An 18,842-nucleotide genomic window follows, 5' to 3' on the forward strand; every position below is an offset into this window, starting at 1 on the left:
TGTCACCATGATTGGCAGTAGGTGGCCGGGGGTCCCCATCCTGTGATCAGACATGCCGCCACGCTGGCAGTGGCGGGCGGCTTGGGACCCAGCAGGTTTGGTGTGGCCCCGGCACAAGGCTAACTGGGCCTTGTGGATAGCCCGGGAGAGAGGGTTGGGATTTTAAATGTCGGATCCACCCATAAGGCCTGTTGCGGGGATTATTACAGGCCGGATGGGGTCCATTTTTCATTAAAGGGCAACGAGGCCTTTGGGCTGAGTTATGGCAAGGGCTAGGACATGTTCCTGGTTAGGTGGGGGACAGTTGCCTAAGCAGAGGCTTGGCTCTGTCTGTGGCTGTTTATTGTTGGGAACATGTTGTGTGGGGTATTGGTGAGCTCCCGCGGCACTGCACCATTTGGGTGAATGGCGTCCCTGGGGTGACCATTAAGCTGTACGGCCCAAGGTTGGCTTCGGGGAGCCTTGGGATCCCGTCACTTGGAATTGTCCACATCCCGTGCTGTACGGCTTGGGGGATGGTGGAGCACAGGTGAACGGGATCTTGTGCCTGGCTGGCCGGGTTTGAGCCGTTAGGTTGGCTCCCACCTGGGGCCTGGGACTCGCCCAGTTCCAGGTTAAGGAGGTGGTCTGGGCTGACCCCTGGCTTAACCTGACTCCACTTTTTTCCCCTTGCCGTTTAAAATAATAAAGTGGCCCTTTAATCCATATTTTGTTGTCTGTCTCGTTATTCCGACTGGGGTGGCAATTCGGCCCCCACCCAGCCGAGCGGCCGATAGGACACTTAGGCTGGGGGCCGTCCATTGCCTCCCCGGAAGGAGGAGACAGTGGACTCTTCCTTCTGTGGATGGGGGCGGGGCGGCCTTATAAGGCTGGCCCCGCCTCCAGTGGCGCAGTTCAGAATTGCGCTCTTGGCCCGCCCGCCCGCCCATCATGCAGTGCAGGCAATAGGCTGGTCGCCTTATTAGGGGCCAGGTAGGAATTTTTCACCTTCAAACATATTGGCCGGTTTGGGGCGTGTTTTTGCCTACCTTGTACTGTTGGCAATGGGCGCTGGCAATTGGTTTGGGTGGTGCTGTTAAATAGGTAGGTCACTGGCTGTACGGCCCAAGGTTGGCTCCGGGGAGCCTTGGGATCCCGTCACTTGGAATTGTCCACATCCCGTGCTGTACGGCTTGGGGGATGGTGGAGCACAGGTGAACGGGATCTTGTGCCTGGCCGGCCGGGTTTGAGCCGTTAGGTTGGCTCCCTAGCCCTCATGTTCAAGAACGGGGCAAAAGAAATTATCAGAGACCGATTACTGGAATTGGAATTAAGACAATCTCTGGCCAAAGTTGGGGGGACGTATATCCCAACCTTTTTTACAAGTGACCTTAAATGTGCCAGGTATCTAGAAAAGATACAGCCAATTAAGATCAGGCGGATGCTGTCCTTGGCACGCCTGAACATTCTGGACACAGCAGTACTGAGGGGCCGTTTCTACAAGATCCCGTTAGAAGACAGGATCTGTCCGTGCGGCCTGGAGGAGGTCGATACGGTTTCCCACCTTATTCTGAACTGTCTTTTCCATACAGAGGCAAGGTACAGACTTTTGCGGAACCATCTAATGCTAGCTGAATCTTTAAATCAGGCCCAAACCATTTACTTCCTCTTAGGGGATGGGAGTGATCAACTTTCTTTGGATCTTGCTAAGTTTCTATATGTTACCGACCTTGACAGGAAGAAATTTAATGCTGTCTGTATCTGAAAGAAGATGCTTTTAGTTAAGTGTTGCCTATGTCAGCTAATTTTATTACCACCTTGACGGATGTACAAGTTTTATATTGTTATGTTATATTTCAACTTGGTGTTGTGTTGTACTGTTATTGATGAGTTGTGTTGTTGCTGTCGATTGGCCTAGAGCCGCAATAAACTGACTGACTGACTGACATAGGTTGGCTCCCACCCGGGGCCTGGGACTCGCCCAGTTCCAGGTTAAGGAGGTGGTCTGGGCTGACCCCTGGCTTAACCTGACTCCACTTTTTTCCCCTTGCCGTTTAAAATAATAAAGTGGCCCTTTAATCCATATTTTGTTGTCTGTCTCGTTATTCTGACTGGGGTGGCAATGTTTTGAATTCTGGCATCCACTATATTCTCATGTGGATAAATATTTTTAAAAGGCATGTATCATGAAGGTATGGATGATTTAGAAGATGTTTTTCTTGGCCATGAATAGATGAGATAAAACTGTTTTATAACACTGACAACAGTTTCATTAGAGTCCTTTCAAATTCTGAATACCCGGCCTACCTATGGAATGTTGTAGATGGATAACACATTTGCTATGTAGAGAGAAGTTTTCGCCTCAGCTCCTTCAACGACTGCTATCAGATTGTTCTGGAAGTCACACTTGTAGTTGAGAATAAATCTGTTCTTTGTAGAGAGAAGCTGTATTGCAGCATGATAACTCTCTCGTTCATTAAGGTAATTGTCACGGATGTGGAAACCCAAGGTGACATTGGGCAAGAGCTGGAGGTTTTCATTGATTTCCTTCACAGCAAATGCCATGGCCAAGGCATGTTGATAATAACTAGTCCATACACTGTAGCAAAAAAACACAGAGTAACTAAGCAACATTTTTGTAATATTATTGTACCTCATATCTGACATGAAATATCAATTATGCTATCAGGACATTGGACTTATTTGAGGCATGGTCAGATTCCAGCCAGTTTAAATTTCCACCCCTCTCTAATTCCAGGGACTATTTCTGTGTATTTTGGGTGATTATTTATGTTTTAATATCCCACTAGGGAGTAAGTGCTGTGACTTTATTACACTCTAATGTCCCCAGAAACTGGGGAGAAATGTTTAAAATGTGTGGTTTTACAACCACTAGCCTTGAAGTGTTAACAGGGAATAACAAGAATTTCTATTCAATCCCGTGAACAATCTAGGTGTGTAGTTGGGTATAATCTAGATTCAATCACTATACCCAACCTACTAAGATTCCATGAACATCTTTTCTGCTAAGCAAAAGATTACAAAATAGCTTGTTCCATAGCTGAAGACTATGCAGTTAGTGCTTTCCATATGGGGTCAGAGTAAATAATAGAATCTGTCTTTTCGTCTTGTGTATCTTGAGTTTAAGATCATAGGTCAAAGAAGCTAATAAATAAAATGAAAAGAATCTGTCATTTCCAGGGAACCATGAAATGGCAATGAGGGGCTGCAAATTAAGATAAAAATTATAAATAAATCTTTACATTCTAAGAATTCAATGCAATCTTGTCCGTTATTAACATATGCGCCTATGCACAGGTATTAACAGATTGGAACCTCCGGCAACCTGCCACATCGCGGCTTGGCTGCCGGGAAGATTCCCCCCCCCCGGAGGAAGAGCAGGGATTCTGGCACACATTTAGGCGTGTCTTTAGGGGGCGGGGCTTCAGTGTGCCTGTTGAAGCCTCCGCTCCCTTCTTGTGCAGTCCTCCTGTGGTGCTCGGCTAGGTGGGAGCATTCTTTAATGCTCATAGCCGGCATTGGGGAGATTAGGCCTCCCCGCCACCTTTTTGGAGGATGTTGGTTGTCGTTGTGGGGTTCGCATCAGGGGACCTTGTGCTTTTAAGGGAGATCACATCGGGGAACCAGTGCTTGAGAGACCTGTGCTTTTAAGGGAGTCTCTACTGGCATGGTGGGGCGTTCTCCCTTCCCTCATTATCTTGCAGCCCCTTTTTATCGCCCTGCGCAGCGTATGCTGCATATTTGGGACCTTTATTTTCTCCTCTTGTTGGTGGTTTTTTTGGGGGGGGGGAATTGCAGGGGCTTTTTCAAGGGCGGCGGGGGGCTGCCACGTTTGGGGGATTCATTTTGCTAACCCCCTCCCCCCTTCTTATGCATCTATCCTCTCTTTGCATGGCCTCGTGGTCTTGGCGGCCATTTTAAGTGGGGTTTAATGCGGCAGCCAATGGGTGTGTTTGAGTTGGCCATTTTGGGAGGCACGGGTGCTTTTCTTCTTCCTCTCATCTTGTCCTTGGTGGCCATTTTAACTTATTGTGTTTCATTAAAAGGTAAGGGATTGGCCATGTGATCAATTAGAGGATGCATGTCTGCGCTGGCCTTTGCTAGCAAGGCGTTGGGGTATAAGGAGGAAACAGCAGATTTTCATATTCGAAAGATGCTGGAAGGGTGGTCCAGAGAAGTTGGGCCTAAGCCTGATACCAGGAACCCTATGTCTCTTGAGATTCTTAGGGGTTTGAAAGGGGTGTGGAGAGCAGTCTGTGCATCTCATTTTGAGGATGTTTTGTTTCATGCAGCCTCTTTGGTGTTCTTTTTTGGGACGCTGAGGATTAGTGAATTGGTGAATTGGTGGCAGGCTCCAGGAATGATGATTCTGGCAGGGCCTTGTCACTAAGGGATATTAGGTTAACTGGGGGTAAGGCGGCTCTTACCATCCACTGATCCAAGACGGATCAACAGGGCATTGGGACTGTGGTGGAGTTGGATCTGTGTTCAGAGGTGGAGCTTTGCCCAATTTCCGCATTGGCCGATTATTTGGCCATGCGGGGAGACTGCGAAGAGTTGTTTTGTCATTTTGGAGGCAGTCCGCTGTCAAAACATCAGTTTTGGACAGTGATGTCTAGGGCTTTAGCTTTGTTGGGGTTATCTGGAGTGAGGTTTGGTACTCACTTTAGAATTGGGGTGGCCTCTATGGCCGCGGCCTTGGGTTATTCTTTGTCCATTCAGCGCCTTGGCCGTTGGTGGTCTCAGCTTATAAAGGTTATAGTCGCCCTTTGCTCCACTCTTAGCTTTGTTATTAGGAGCTGGGGTAGTTTAAGGTTTGGGTTTATAACTTGTCTGTTTCTCTTTTTAGATGCTGTTGTTCCTGGCCGGAGGAGCAGAGTTCTCATCTGCAGGCACAGTTATGTGTTTTGGGCGGCACATCAAGTTCGGAGAACTGCTGTTGGCTCTCAGCTGGGGCTCAGCAAATATGTTACGGTTGAATGGCGGGAGCGCCGGGGTCTTCAGTGGCCTGGCTTGCTCCCGCTTTTATTTCATGGGTGTGTGGGCCCTCCTCCTCAGGTTTTAATTATTCACCTGGCGGGGAATGATGTCGGGCTGATTAAAGGCAAGGCTTTGATCTTGTAAGCTCGAGATGATTTCAAGTACATTAGGAAGAGATGGCCTGGTACCATTGTAGTTTGGTCAGCCATGATTCCGCACTTGGTATGGCGCAGTGCTTGGAATCCAGCTGGGATAGAGAGGGCTCATTACAGAGCGAATAAGGAGATTCGTAAGGTGTTGGAAAGTGGTTTGGGCCACTATTTGCTCCATCCGGAACCAGAACCTCACCTATACTCTGATCTCCCTCCTGCTCTGCTTTCTTTGTGCTTTGCTTTTCATTGGTAAACCTGAGAAGGCAACATGTCTCCTCTGTCAAACTTCCTTTGGTATAATCTCTTCAGTGGCTGTATCTTGTGTATTGGCCAAAACCATCACTGTGGTTGTGGCTTTCATGGTCACCAAGCTGGGATCCAGCACGAGGAAATGGGCATCTTCATTGTTCTTTTCTGCTCACTTACTCAAGCAGGCATTTGTGTCATGTGGCTGACAACCACTCCCCCATTCCCAGATGTTGACATGCATTCACTCTATGAAGAAATCATATTGGAATGTAATGAGGGATCACCCACTATGTTTTACTGTGTATTGGGTTACACGGGTTTTTTGGCCATTGGCTGCTTCACTGTGTCTTTCCTTTGCAGGAAGCTACCAGACAGTTTCAATGAAGCCAAGTTTATCATTTTCAGCATGTTGGTCTTTTGCAGTGTTTGGCTGTCCTTTATTCCAATTTACATGAGTGCCAGGGGAAAAGGCATGGTAGTTGTGGAGATCTTCTCTATTCTAGTTTCCAGTGCTGCCTTGCTGGCTCGCATCTTTTTCTCCAAATGCTACATTATTCTTTTGAGGCCTGAGCTGAACACAAGAGAACAGCTAAGAACTAGAAACTATAATCTCTTGGACATTCTAAATTAGTGGGTCTGGTTGTTTTGAACAGATCTGAAGCAAGAATTCCTTAAACCAGTACTTGCCCTAGGGTGCATGGCACCCAAGGCGGACTCCCTGACCACTCCTCCCTGCTGCTGCCTGCCCCCTTCTTCCCTTTCCCTTCCCTAGTGCAGCGCAGCACAGCACAATGTGATGCCACACTCCACTCGGCCCCTCCGCCCCTGTGCACTCAGAGGAGTGTCACTAGGATCAACCCTACCCACTTCAACACCCGGGCATCTGAGCATTCTCTTAAGACAGCTCTAGAAGAAGCTTCTCCCCCTTCCTTCCGGAACTAGAAGGGAGGGCGAGAAGCCTCCTCCAGTGCTGTCTTAAGAGAATGCTCAGATGCTTGGCCGCTTCGAAGTGGGTAGGGCTGATTCTAGCAGCACTCCTCTGAGTGTGTGAGAGGCAAGGGGAGCAGGCACCATATTGTACCACACTAGGGAAGAGAAAGAAGGGGAGGGGGCGGGCAGGCTGCAGCAGTGGCAGGGGGAGAGAAAATTAGGCATTTGCCTTGAGCACTGCCTTGGGGCACCCCTCCTCCCAGCACCCTAGGCAAATGCCTATTTTGCCTAGTGGGCAAGCCGGCCCTGGCTTAAACAAAAATACTCATGGATGTGCACAATAGGCTAGATCCACCCTTCTTTTCTGCTATTGAAAAAGGTAAAGGGGGTGGGGTTCACTTTATCTATTCACAAAGACTATAATGAGGATCACTGGACCTGCATGGACCAAAACAATATAGAATGGAGGCTGCAGTAAGGAGGTGAATTGAACGACACAAATGTGGACAAGTGCAACAAAGGGAATTGCAAAATAATTTTGCTCTCGTGGTATCTTTACATAAAGCTCTATGGGTTGTACCATACCATCTTTCCCACTGATGAAAAAGGGATGAAGGCCCCCTATTGTCCACCCAAAAAGCTATTCAGGAGTTTGTAAGACATATGTAGACATAGGCTACATGGCACAGAAGCTGCAGTGGCAAGGGAATTGAGGAAAATACATCATGAAATAAATTCCAGTGAGATTACACAAAGTATCATGCTGACACAATCTTTTTTCAAAGAATTTAAAACACACACACACTACATAAACTTCAGAATCATTTCAGTGAATCCTTTGTCCCATTATAAAATGCAAAAGCGTTTAAAGAAATAAGAAAGTGAATTTTTTTTTGTATGTTTAGGTATAGAAATAATGTTTTTTTAAAAAAATAAATCACACAAGTCCTAATGGCAAGTGAAGGGTAGGAGGGTATTTTTATTTTTAAAAAAACTGAATTGAGGTAAAACTGGCCACAGTTTTATTAATTACAGCAACAGGAGCATTGGTGCAGTGTAGGACATGGATCCAGGCACTGAATAACCTGCCTGCCATCTGATGGAAACCCACCTCTGCCTTGTCTGCTGGCTGTAGACTTGGGATAACAAGTGACCCACATAGGCATACACCACAGAGTGGATCCCTTGACACCTGTGAATGCAGCCAAGCAGCAGCCCCCAGGCTGGGCATGCCGCAAACTGGCTCCTTGGGGGACATCCTTGCATATAGACCATAACCTTCAATAGCTCGTCACTCTGCTGTTGATTACTCTCCAACTAAGAGAAGAGAATATTTCCTTTTAGACATAACAAAAAAATGTGTTCTTCAATCCCCAACTTTAACTTAACTCCCCTTTAATTGCCCCAAATTGCTGCAATTAATCTTGCTGCCTGCTAACTCCCAGAGGGAGTTCCACTGACTAAATGCAAAATTAATAGCAAAGTCTGTCAAGGATAGCATAAATATACCACTGTACATTTCAGAATCAAAATAATGTCTAGGGCAGAAACACGTTTGTCTTCCTGGCTTCAAGACTATCAGCAGCCGGGGCATTGCAATCACAGTGACTCAAAAGATGACAAGATCATTTAAATGAAGTGCTTCGAATCCTTGAAAGCTGCTCTAGTGATAAGGTCTGGGAATCTGTAATCAGAGAAAATATTGTGGTCTTAATGTTGGTGGTGCTCCTGCTTTTGTTTCACATGGTGGGTGAGGTTCATGAAGTTAGATGTGGGAGCTCATACCTAGAGCCTATCCTTCACACTTACCATCAGCCAGGAGACGTCATCTTTGGTGGCCTTGTTTCTCAGACATACTTTGGTAACAAATTAAGAGACTTCAAGAGAAAACCTCCAGGGATACTCTCTGTCAGCTACATGTAAGAATTTTTCTCTTCTTTTAGCATGCCTGTATTCAGATTATATTCTCTGCTTGACCAGGTTTTATGGGCAAGATCAAACTGTTGCAATACATAATGTACTTCTTCTTGGTACAACTTAAAATGGATCTTGAATCTTCATTCCAGTATCACAGAGGGGATCCCGCCCCCCAAGGAAACTAGATGCAACCTTATTCTTGTCATCTCTTCTAACTGAATGTTGACCATTGTATGGTGTAATGTGATAAGAAAGAAGGAATGGGATGGGGAGAGACACAAACAGCATTTATTTCCATTTCTCCAGGTGGACTAAGATTAGATGATGCAGTCTCAAGGTGGGATCTTACGACATTGCATTAGAGGAAATATTCATACAGAAACATCAATGCAAGAAAGAAATTATTTTGCCTTTCATAAGAAACTAAGGTTTTGACTTCCCTTCTGACTTTTCTTGATTTACTTACATTTTCTTTCTGTTTCTTTGCATTCTTCCAGCACATATTCTCTCATTCCATTTTAACCCACTCGATCTGCTTGTCGTAGCTAAGTACTTTGAAATTGTACTGTAGAAGGAACCTTGAAACAGGAATCTGTCATACCACATGGAACAGCACAGCTGACCCAGTTATGCAATTGCTGAGACCAGTGAGGTTATAGCCCAGACAGAAAGGGAATGGTTCCTGGAACAGAGAGAAATCCATAAAATGTGGATAAGGTCTCTCATAATGTTCTCACTACATATAACATTGAGCCTACCCCAAATAGAAGAAAGGGTATGAGATCCTACTAAACACTACAAATGATTAAATCTAAGTTAGAAAGTATGTTGCTGTGATGGACAGTAAATTACTAATGCTTTATCCCAATCTGAGAACCTTGAGTGACAGGGGATTCACATGGAATTCTTTAGTTGAGAGAGTCAGGAGTTGCAGTTTAGAGTTGGCAGTTAACAGTGAAAGAGCAAAGCTGACTAGAAGAGCATCAAAAAGGATCCTGAGTTATGGGACTGGGGCACATAGCCCATCTGTAATGATGAGATTTCTAGTTTGGATGTAGTTTGTTTAATGTATGTTTTGTAAAGTTTCTTAATGTTGTAAGCCGCCCAAAGCCCACTTGCGGGATTAAGCAGGGTATTAATAAAAAAATTAAATTAAATTAAATCTCCTCTATCAAGACTGAGGGAATAGCTCCTAAAAGACAGGGGTTATCCCTGGCAAGTGGATAAGGTAGGGAACTGGAATTTGTATGGATGTTCCTGTCTTCACCAACTTTAGGATCTGTGAAAGCAAGAAGGTTATGCTTGTTTACGTAAACAGAAGCTGCCAATAAATTTCTTTCTCCAAGTTTTAAAGACCTGACTGAGTAACAGAAGCAGCTACTTGTTCGTGAGAAATTTTCTAGTGCTTATGTATATACAAAGTTACCTCATTCCTTTTGCCTGCTCACTTTGTAAGTCTTAAAACTGATTCCTAACTGACCATTTTTCTTCAAAGAGAAATAAAACAGCTTGCAAGTTTTGATTTGACAATGGCCTCTTGTGTGCCATTATCAAACAAGAACAAAATAAGGATTTTAGTCTCTCCCTGCAGTTTCCTAGGCTGAGCCAGCATTAACCAATATAGATCCAATAGGACAACCAGAAAGGGAGGACAAAGAAGAAAGTGGGGGGAAAGCTGGTCAGCTAAGAACAAGATAAAGAGAAATCCAGTGAGGGAGGGGAATTTCTCATGATTGTCCATACAGTACTAGGACAATCACTGAAATCTATAGACCTTCTCTATTTTGATCCATCATTTTTCTTGTGATGTGATGGTTCAACTGGAAGCTCACCAAACATCACTAATGGTCCCTAGACAATGGTTTAAATACCATTGGGGTTAAAAAAAAGAATAACCTCACCAGTGCAATTAATGTAACATATATGCACATTTTCTAATAAATTGTTTGGATTGAGAGGAGACATATAGTTTAGAAATTTTAGAGCATCTTCATTTTCTGTGCAGATCTGTGATCTGGGGCCATGACTGTAATTGTTAGGGCACCTTTCTATAAATATTTACCTTACTGAAGTATAGTATCTTGTGCCATATTCTGAAGATTGAACAGTCTGTACCATGGTATGGTTAACTTTTTTAGTCCTATGTAAATCTTCCTGGATTAAGGGTGGCTCACGACCTGAGTTCGATTCCAGCAGAAGCTGGTTCAGATAGCCGACTCGAGGTTGACTCAGCCTTCCATCCTTCCAAGGTCAGTAAAATGAGTACCCAGATTGCTGGGGGGGGGGGGAAGTGTAATGACCGGGGAAGGCAATGGCAAACCACCCCGTAAAAAGGTCTGCTGTGAAAACGTTGTGAAAGCAGCAGCATCCCAGAGTCGGAAACAACTGGTGCTTACATAGGGGACCTTTCCTTTCCTTTCCTTTCCTTTCCTTTCCTTTCCTTTCCTTTCCTTTCCTTTCCTTTCCTTTCCTTTCCTTTCCTTTCCTTTCCTTTCCTTTCCTTTCCTTTCCTTTCATAAAACACAGTATGCAAATATTAGAATGAATAACAGTAATGAAAAAAAATGAACAGCTAAGAGATCATAATTTTACCAAGTGCAGAATACACGACTCAAAATTCAAATCTCTTTATAGCTTTATGTGTGTCTGTCATGTGCTTTCAACTCATTCCTCACTTATGACAACCTTATGAATTATTATCATTAACAGCATGGCTCAGGACTTTCAAACTGAAGGCAATAAAGTCAATCCTTCTCATGTCAGGTCTTTCTCTTTCCCTATTTGTAGCATAGTAATGCCTCAGAATTACCAGCACATCCTGGCCTTGGTATATGCTGTAAAGGAGATCAATGAAAATGCCCAACTCTTGCCCAATGTCACCCTTGGATTTCACATCTATGATGGCTATACGAATTCAAGGATGACCTATCGTGCTGCTCTGCAGCTCATTTCTCCAAGAAATAGATTTGTTCCAAACTACAAGTGTGGCAGCCAGAAAAATATCATTGCATTTCTTGAGGATCTTTATTCAGATGTTTCCTATCAAATACCACAAGTCCTGGGCATCTACAAGATTCCACAGGTAGGCTAAGTTTTGAAACATGGAACTTATCAAATTCTCATTTGTTTCCCTTTCCAGATGTTACTTTCTGAGGTACATACATTTGGGCAGACCTAAGCTTATGCTTGTGAATAGCTAATCGAGACCACTGAAACAGTTATTATATTTCTCTCACTCCTGAAGGGGGGGGAATTGTGTTATAATTTTAGACAGATTAATAGGCATTAGATTGATAAAGCACTGTAGGTTGAAATTAGCCATGGTAGGGCCTGGACTCTGTGGAATATCTCTGCTTGGTATAAGGGATTTCCATCACCATAGTGGGCCTTTCTTATTGTAGCATTCAATGTTCACTATATTGTTCCTTGGGAACTGGAACTCCCTGCGCGACAACAACAACAAAAGAGATAAGGGGAACAGGCAAAAAAAATCACTCCACCTTTGGAAGCAAATATTTTCCATTGGATTCCAGACAGAATACATATTCCAATTTATAATCATCATGGGACATGTACCAAGCTAGATCTACTCTTTTTGTGAAGGGAGCCTGAAGAACAAGACAATATTAGTTCAGTTAGCTTTTAACTGAATGACGACCACCGCCAAGATATTAGATCTAAATGTATGTTTAGGATCACAGAACGCCATCCTTAAACTATGTGGAAATTAGCACCAAATTGGTTGTAATTGTTTTAATCTAATGCTTAATTGAACTGTTCTTATTGTTACTCTAAAAGCCCTGTGGCTCAGAGTGTTAAAGCTGCAGTACTGCAGTCCTAAGCTCTGCTCACGACCTGAGTTCGATCCCCAGCGGAAGCTGGGTTTTTAGGTAGCCGGCTCGAGGTTGACTCAGCCTTCCATCCTTCCAAGGTCGGTAAAATGAATACTCAGCTTGCTGGGGGGTGGGAAGTGTAGATGATTGGGAAAGGCAATGGCAAACCACCCTGTAAAAAGTCTGCCGTGAAAAAGTTGTGAAAGCAACGTCACCCCAGAGTCAGATATGACTAGTGCTTGCACAGGGAACCTTTCCTTTCATTGTTACTCTATTATGTATTGTGAGCCACCCTAAGCCTGCCTCAGTGGGGAGGGTGGGATATAAATCAAATAAACTAAACTATCAAACTAAGGTAATGAGAGATGAAGTTCTAGGATTACCAGTCAATCCATAAATCTATGAGTCTGGATGATATACAGTTGGGGCGGGGGACTAAAAGAACTCAGATGTTAAATTGTTGTTTTACTAACCAGTACACACAACTTGTCACTAAAACAGGCCTCTGTATGATCACACACAGACTATTCAATCTGAAATTTAATCTGTCTAGTTTCTGTATGGCTCTGCCCCAGTGATGATGGATAGCACACAAGTTCCTTCCTTCTACCAGATGGTCCCAAACGATACCCATCAATACATGGGAATTCTCCAATTAGTACTTTATTTCAAGTGGACATGGATTGGATTCTTTGCTGCAGTTGGAGTGAATCTGGAATGGTTCATACAGACGATGCTTCCAGTCTTTTCCCAGCAGGGAATCTGCTTTGCTTTCATAGAATCATTTTCCAATTTAGGTTACGATTATGCCAATGGAGTCCTCATGAAATGGTGGATCAAACTTTATGCTAAAACCATGGACAGCAACGCCAATGCATTGATCTTCGATGGAGATAACCGTTACATGGTCATATTGAGAAAGCTGGTAGTTCTGCCAGAGATTAAAGAGACTCTTCCAAAACTCAAGGGTCAAGTGTGGATTTTTACATCCCCAATAGAGTTAAAATCATTTGCCAATGAACAACGTTGGGATATACAAGCCTTCCATGGTGCAATTGCAGTTGCAATTCATTCCAAAAAACTTCCTGGATTTTGGCAATTTGTTAAGAGCCGAAGTCCATCTGGCACTAACGAAGATGGTTTCATCAAGGACTTCTGGGCATATGCATTTGGGTGTGCTGTTCCAGATACCATTCTGGACAATAGAAATGGGGATAACTGCACTGGAGAAGAGATACTGGAGAACCTTCCTGAGCACATTTTGGAAAAGACTGTGACTGGTCATAGCTACAGCATCTACAATGCTGTTTATGCTGTTGCACATGCTCTACATGCCATGTCGTCATCCCAGTCAAAAATCAGAGCAATGATAAAGGAAGGCAGAAAGCAGTTTCAGAATCAGCAGCTATGGCAGGTGAAGTCAGAAGTTCCTAATCTGTGCTATGCAATATTTTCAGAGTTTGTCACTGCAAGTAATGCTCACAGCTCCTTTCTTTTCCAGGCAAGGCAGAAAATTCAGTTACTTCCACTTTTGTACTTCCCATGCCATTGCCATGGACCACAGACCTCTGTGAGAACACAAGCTCTCCAGTCAAAGGGAAGCAAGGTTTGTGTCCAGTAGCGTCTTAAAGACTATCAAGATTTTCCAGGGTATACGCTTTCACGAGTCAACTCTTCCTTTCTCAGATACAAGGAAGAATGGAAATTCCTGTGTCATTATATCTCAGTTTGAAGATAGAAGGTGGCTGAGCAGTGCAACTTGCAAGCTCCATATCTACCGTCCGGCATTCCCTCTAAAATGAGTTAGTGTGAGCTAGTTCACAGGATTTTTAGACTCCAGCTCACACTTTTTTATCTTAGCTCAGGAAGGGTGGCCCCAGAGCAAACTAATTTATGCAGTAGCCGAATGGCTCGCTCACAACTTTAATGCCAGTAGCTCACAAAGTAGGATTTTTGCTCACAGGACTCCGCAGCTTAGAGGCAGCATTGATACCATCCATTTTTAAGAGGAATCTTAAGCAGATCTAGTCAGAAGTAAGTTGCAGTTTAATTCAATAGAGCTTACTAGGAAAGTGTTCTTAGGGCTACAGTCATAGTGTTGCTGGTTTCATTGCAGTATTCAGATGCCCATGTGACAGCAAGTATTAGCAGCACAATCTGATCTTATTATTTTCCTAATCTTATGCAAAATAAAAACAAATGTTTGTTTTTTGAGGGGGTAAAGTTGGAACGAGCATTGCAAAGAAGAGAGTCAGAATACAAAGCCGGTCATTTGACATCCTTATTCCTTTCTATGTAATATACCTCCCATCTTCTGACTGGGATCTAAGGACTCAAGGAATTTCTATTCCAACTTGTATCTGATGAAGGGAGCTCTGAAAGGCTTGGGAAATCTTATTGGATTTTGAGGCACTACTGGAGTCAAATCTTGCATTTCTATTGATGACCAAGACCTGGTACTGAGCTGAAACTACACTCAAAACAAGAAGGCTTTCATTTGTGTAAAAAGCAAAGCAAACACAAAAAACCCCAAAGAGTGGAGTGATCTGTAACTTCCCCTCCATTACCAGAGTAGAATGTTTACAAGTTGTTCAGTTATGGGGTTTTCCCTTTAAATTGCAACTAGAGAGCATTAAAGGTGAAGGTAGCTGGAGAGCATTAAAGGTAAATGTAGTCCCCTGTGCAAGCACCAGATCATTACCTCCCCATGGGGTGATGTCACATCAGGATGTTTTCATGGCAGACTTTTTAGGGGGTGGTTTTTTATTTTACCGACCTTGAATGGATGGAAGACTGCGTCAACCTTGAATCAGCTACCTGAACCCAGCTTCTGCCAGGATTGAACTCAGGTCAAGAGCAGAGCTTGGACTGCAGTACTGAAGCTTACCACTCTGTGCCACGGGGCTCCTATAGAGAGTATTAAGCACCCCCATCTTACAGGCAATGAAAACTGTGCGTGCTGAGGTGTTGTGACTTTGTGTCATCTGTACACTCTAACACAGGCTACCTATCATCTTTGAAGTTGCTATAAGTATATATGTACACACACATACATGTATACACATGACCAATAAAGTTTTCAAAGAAACCATCCCATTGGTTGAGAAATCAGCTGAGACTGCCAAACATGTAGGAAAAGAATTCAATATGAAGTTTGGCCTATGCTGTGATATTTAAAGGATAAAATGACCAGGATGTCAACATTAATATGTCAAAGCGAAAGAATCAGTGACCCGTTGTTCAACTGATCTTTTCTTGTTACATTCTAGTTTTCTTTTCAATGTAGCTACACCATTTTTTGCGACGTGGCTCGTTCAACAACAGTGCCGGGGACCAGATTTCATTTGATCAGAATGGCGTATTAGCAGCTGGATTTGATGTTGAAAACTGGGTCATATTTCCAAACCAATCTTTTGTTAAAGTGAAAATTGGAAGGCTGGATCCCCACGCTCCTCTAAATGAAGTGCTCACCATTAATAAGGAAGCTATTGTATGGCACAGCTGGTTTAATCAGGTAGGACTGGAATGTTGACATGTTAAGGAAGGTGCTAATTCTGAAAGAAGGTACATGTTTTCAGGGATGCTTTCAACTTCATTATGTTTTATTTGACTTCTATACCACCCTCCTCACAAAGTGGGCTCCCATCAGTGAATAACAGTTTAAGCAAAGGAATATATTAAAATGCAATCTATTAATAAATGAAAGTGGTGTAATGTCAGAAAACCTATATCGTGCCACAATACACCCTATAACAGCCGGCTCCGGTAGTATATGTGATAATGATGTCTGATCGGTAATTCTCTGACTCCACCTACAGAGCTCCCACAAAGTCTACCAAGATCTCAAGTGCAAAAGAGATGGGCAGGCCCAAACAGAAGCCCATAGCATGTATGAGAAGCACACAATTGGCCACCTGAGGAAGCTCTCAAACCACAGCTACTCAGGAAGACAGTGCAGCATGCTAAATCTTGATATTCTTGCACTCCACCTGAACAATGTTTCTGCATTTGCGGTTCATCCATGATAGAGAACCTTCCTCATTATATTTTTATCTTGCCCACTCTACAACGCACCCAGAGTCAAATTATATTTTTATCTTGCCCACTCTACAACGCACCCAGAGTCAAATTTCTGGCTGGAATACTAACCCCCTTAAAAGCACATTCGGAAAGTGAAAATATTAAATTATATTTAGGTTTAGGTTTATTGGATTTAAATCCTGCCTTCCCCGCCAAAACAGGCTCACGGCAGCTCACGATTTCTGTTCTCTGATAATGATGCTCGAGTATCCTATAGAGTCTCTTTGTTCATCCTTGCAGCTAAGAAGATAAGAGCAAGATACCAAACATTGTAACTTCTTGAGATTGGCTCTTCTGGGGAACCTTTAAGATATTATCTGGGAATTTTGGTGTTTGTGTTCTGTTTTGTAATGGCCAATGTCTAAACACAATACAATTTTGACTGACTGACTGACTGGCTAAAGGGACAGCAGACGTGTATAACTTAGCTGAGATCTAACCTCTCCTGGTTCCATGCTCTGTCAGAGCGGCTGATTCATCAGCCTTTACAACCCCCCTGAAAGATAACATTCAGATCTCCCATTCCCTTCTGGGAACATTTTGAGCTATCCAAACTGCTTGCCTTATTGGATCTCTATAGTCCCTGAACCCACATCAGTTCTCACAGCTAGATAGAATACTGGGGTAAACTGTTAAATCATGAACAGCTTTTCTTCAGATAATTATAACAAATGCCCAGGAACCAGTGATGTGGTCCAACACTGGAAGGAAAGTAGAAACAGTTCAATGCATACTATGATCTACTCTGAACCATAAGGGTTTCAAGCTTCCAGTATTGATATCCGTCTTTTTGATTTATGGACTAGGTTCAACCTGTTTCTGTTTGCAATGACATCTGCTACTCTGGGTACAGGAAGAAAAAAAAGGAGGGGAAGCCATTCTGCTGCTATGATTGCATTCCATGTCCAGAAGGGAAGATCTCTGACAAAGAAGGTAAAGTGTATACCATCATCAACAAGATTGCTTATAATTCACGGGGATATACATGCAAGATTATGTTACATGTGCTTATACTGAAACATTTCTCCAACATTATATATAATCTATCATTGTTTTTTTTTTATTGTGTCAGAGGTTAACTAAGAACATAAGGCAAGTGCCAATCATTGAACTTCTGTATCCAGGACCTCTTCACACTCTATAAAGTCTAGTATAGCTTCTGATGTTCCCTGAAGTTATTACATTGGACAATTCAATACCTGCCACAGGTGACAGCATAAGAATATATTATGTGCTATTGCTCAGGGAAAGTGTTATCTAAAGTTCTGGAAAGGCAAGGGGAACACAATTTGTTGAGGCAGCTCCTGCTTCTTTGGAATACAGCACTGGATTAAGAATATAAGAACATAAGAGAAGCCATGTTGGATCAGGTCAATGGCCCATACAGTCCAACACTCTGTCACATAGTGGCAAAAAACATCAGGTGCCATCAGGAGATACACCAGTGGGGCCAGGACACTAGAAGGCCTCCCACTGTTACCCCCACAAGCACCAAGAATACAGAGCATCACTGACCCAGGCAGATTTCCATCAATACCCTGTGGCTAACAGCCACTGATGGACTTCTGCTCCATAGGTTTATCCAATCTCCTCTTGAAGCTGTCTTTGCTAGTAGCTGCCACTTTGCTATCCTTTGTCTTGTTCAGTACTGAGGGTGCAGTTCAATAACAAATAATGCATAAGTTGTGTGTATAGCACTTTGCTCTGCTTGACAAATTATTGAGAGTCGTCAAAGAGTCTAGCATTATGGCATAGCTGTGTAATTGACAGCACTTCTCTTTTTCAGATATGGCTGACTGTTTTCAGTGCATGGAGGATCATTATCCAAACATGGCTCAGAATTTTTGCCTTCCCAAGGTGGTAAGCTTCCTGTCCTATGAAGAGCCTTTGGGGATTGGTTTAACTCTGCTGGCACTTTTCTTCGTTTTCGTCACATTCCTGGTGCTAGGAATATTTCTAAGACACCATAACACTCCTGTGGTCAAAGCAAACAACTGGACTCTCACCTATACTCTTCTGATATCCCTCCTGCTCTGCTTCCTTTGTGTGTTGTTATTCATTGGCCAACCTGAGAAAGTAAAATGTTTCCTACAACAAACCGCTCTTGGGGTTATCTTCTCAATGGCTGTTTCTTGTCTTTTGGCAAAAACCCTCACTGTGGTTGTGGCATTCATGGCTACCAAACCAGGAAGCAGGATGGGGAAGTTGCTGGGGAAAAGATTAACTAATTTAATGGCTCTTTTCTTATCCCTTATCCAAGCAGGCATCTGTGCGGTGTGGCTGGCCACCTCTCCCCCATTTCCAGATGTGAACATGCACTTGGAGACAAAAGAAATTATACTGGAATGTAACCAAGGGTCTATATTTATGTTTTACTGTGTCTTGGGCTATATGGGATTCCTGGCCATTGCCAACTTCACTGTGGCTTTCTTTGCCAGGAAGTTACCAAACAGTTTTAATGAAGCAAAACTGATCACTTTCAGCATGTTGGTTTTTTGTAGTGTTTGGTTGTGCTTTGTTCCAAGCTACCTGAGCACCAAGGGGAAATATATGGTGGCTGTGGAGATCTTCTCTATCTTAGCCTCAGGTTCTGGGCTGCTGGGTTGCATCTTTGCTCCCAAATGTTATATTATTATGATGAGGCCAGAGCTGAACAGCAGGGAGCAGCTAATAAGAACACATTGAAGAATTTAAGTGTCTT

The 18,842-nt window shown here is 43.4% G+C and overlaps 1 protein-coding gene across 1 annotated transcript; it reads left to right on the forward strand.

Annotated features, from left to right (window-relative positions):
• The first annotated feature begins 11,022 nt into the window (after positions 1–11,022).
• On the forward strand, positions 11,023–18,826 carry LOC132583153 (vomeronasal type-2 receptor 26-like). Its single transcript, XM_060254826.1, has 5 exons — positions 11,023–11,310; positions 12,615–13,475; positions 15,348–15,575; positions 16,948–17,074; positions 17,928–18,826. Exons 1-5 carry the CDS (start codon positions 11,023–11,025, stop codon positions 18,824–18,826), a joined length of 2,403 nt encoding a protein of 800 aa, XP_060110809.1.
• The last annotated feature ends 16 nt before the right edge of the window (positions 18,827–18,842 follow it).

Source organism: Heteronotia binoei, chromosome 15, assembly GCF_032191835.1.
Source record: "Heteronotia binoei isolate CCM8104 ecotype False Entrance Well chromosome 15, APGP_CSIRO_Hbin_v1, whole genome shotgun sequence".
Classification (NCBI taxonomy): domain Eukaryota; kingdom Metazoa; phylum Chordata; class Lepidosauria; order Squamata; family Gekkonidae; genus Heteronotia; species Heteronotia binoei.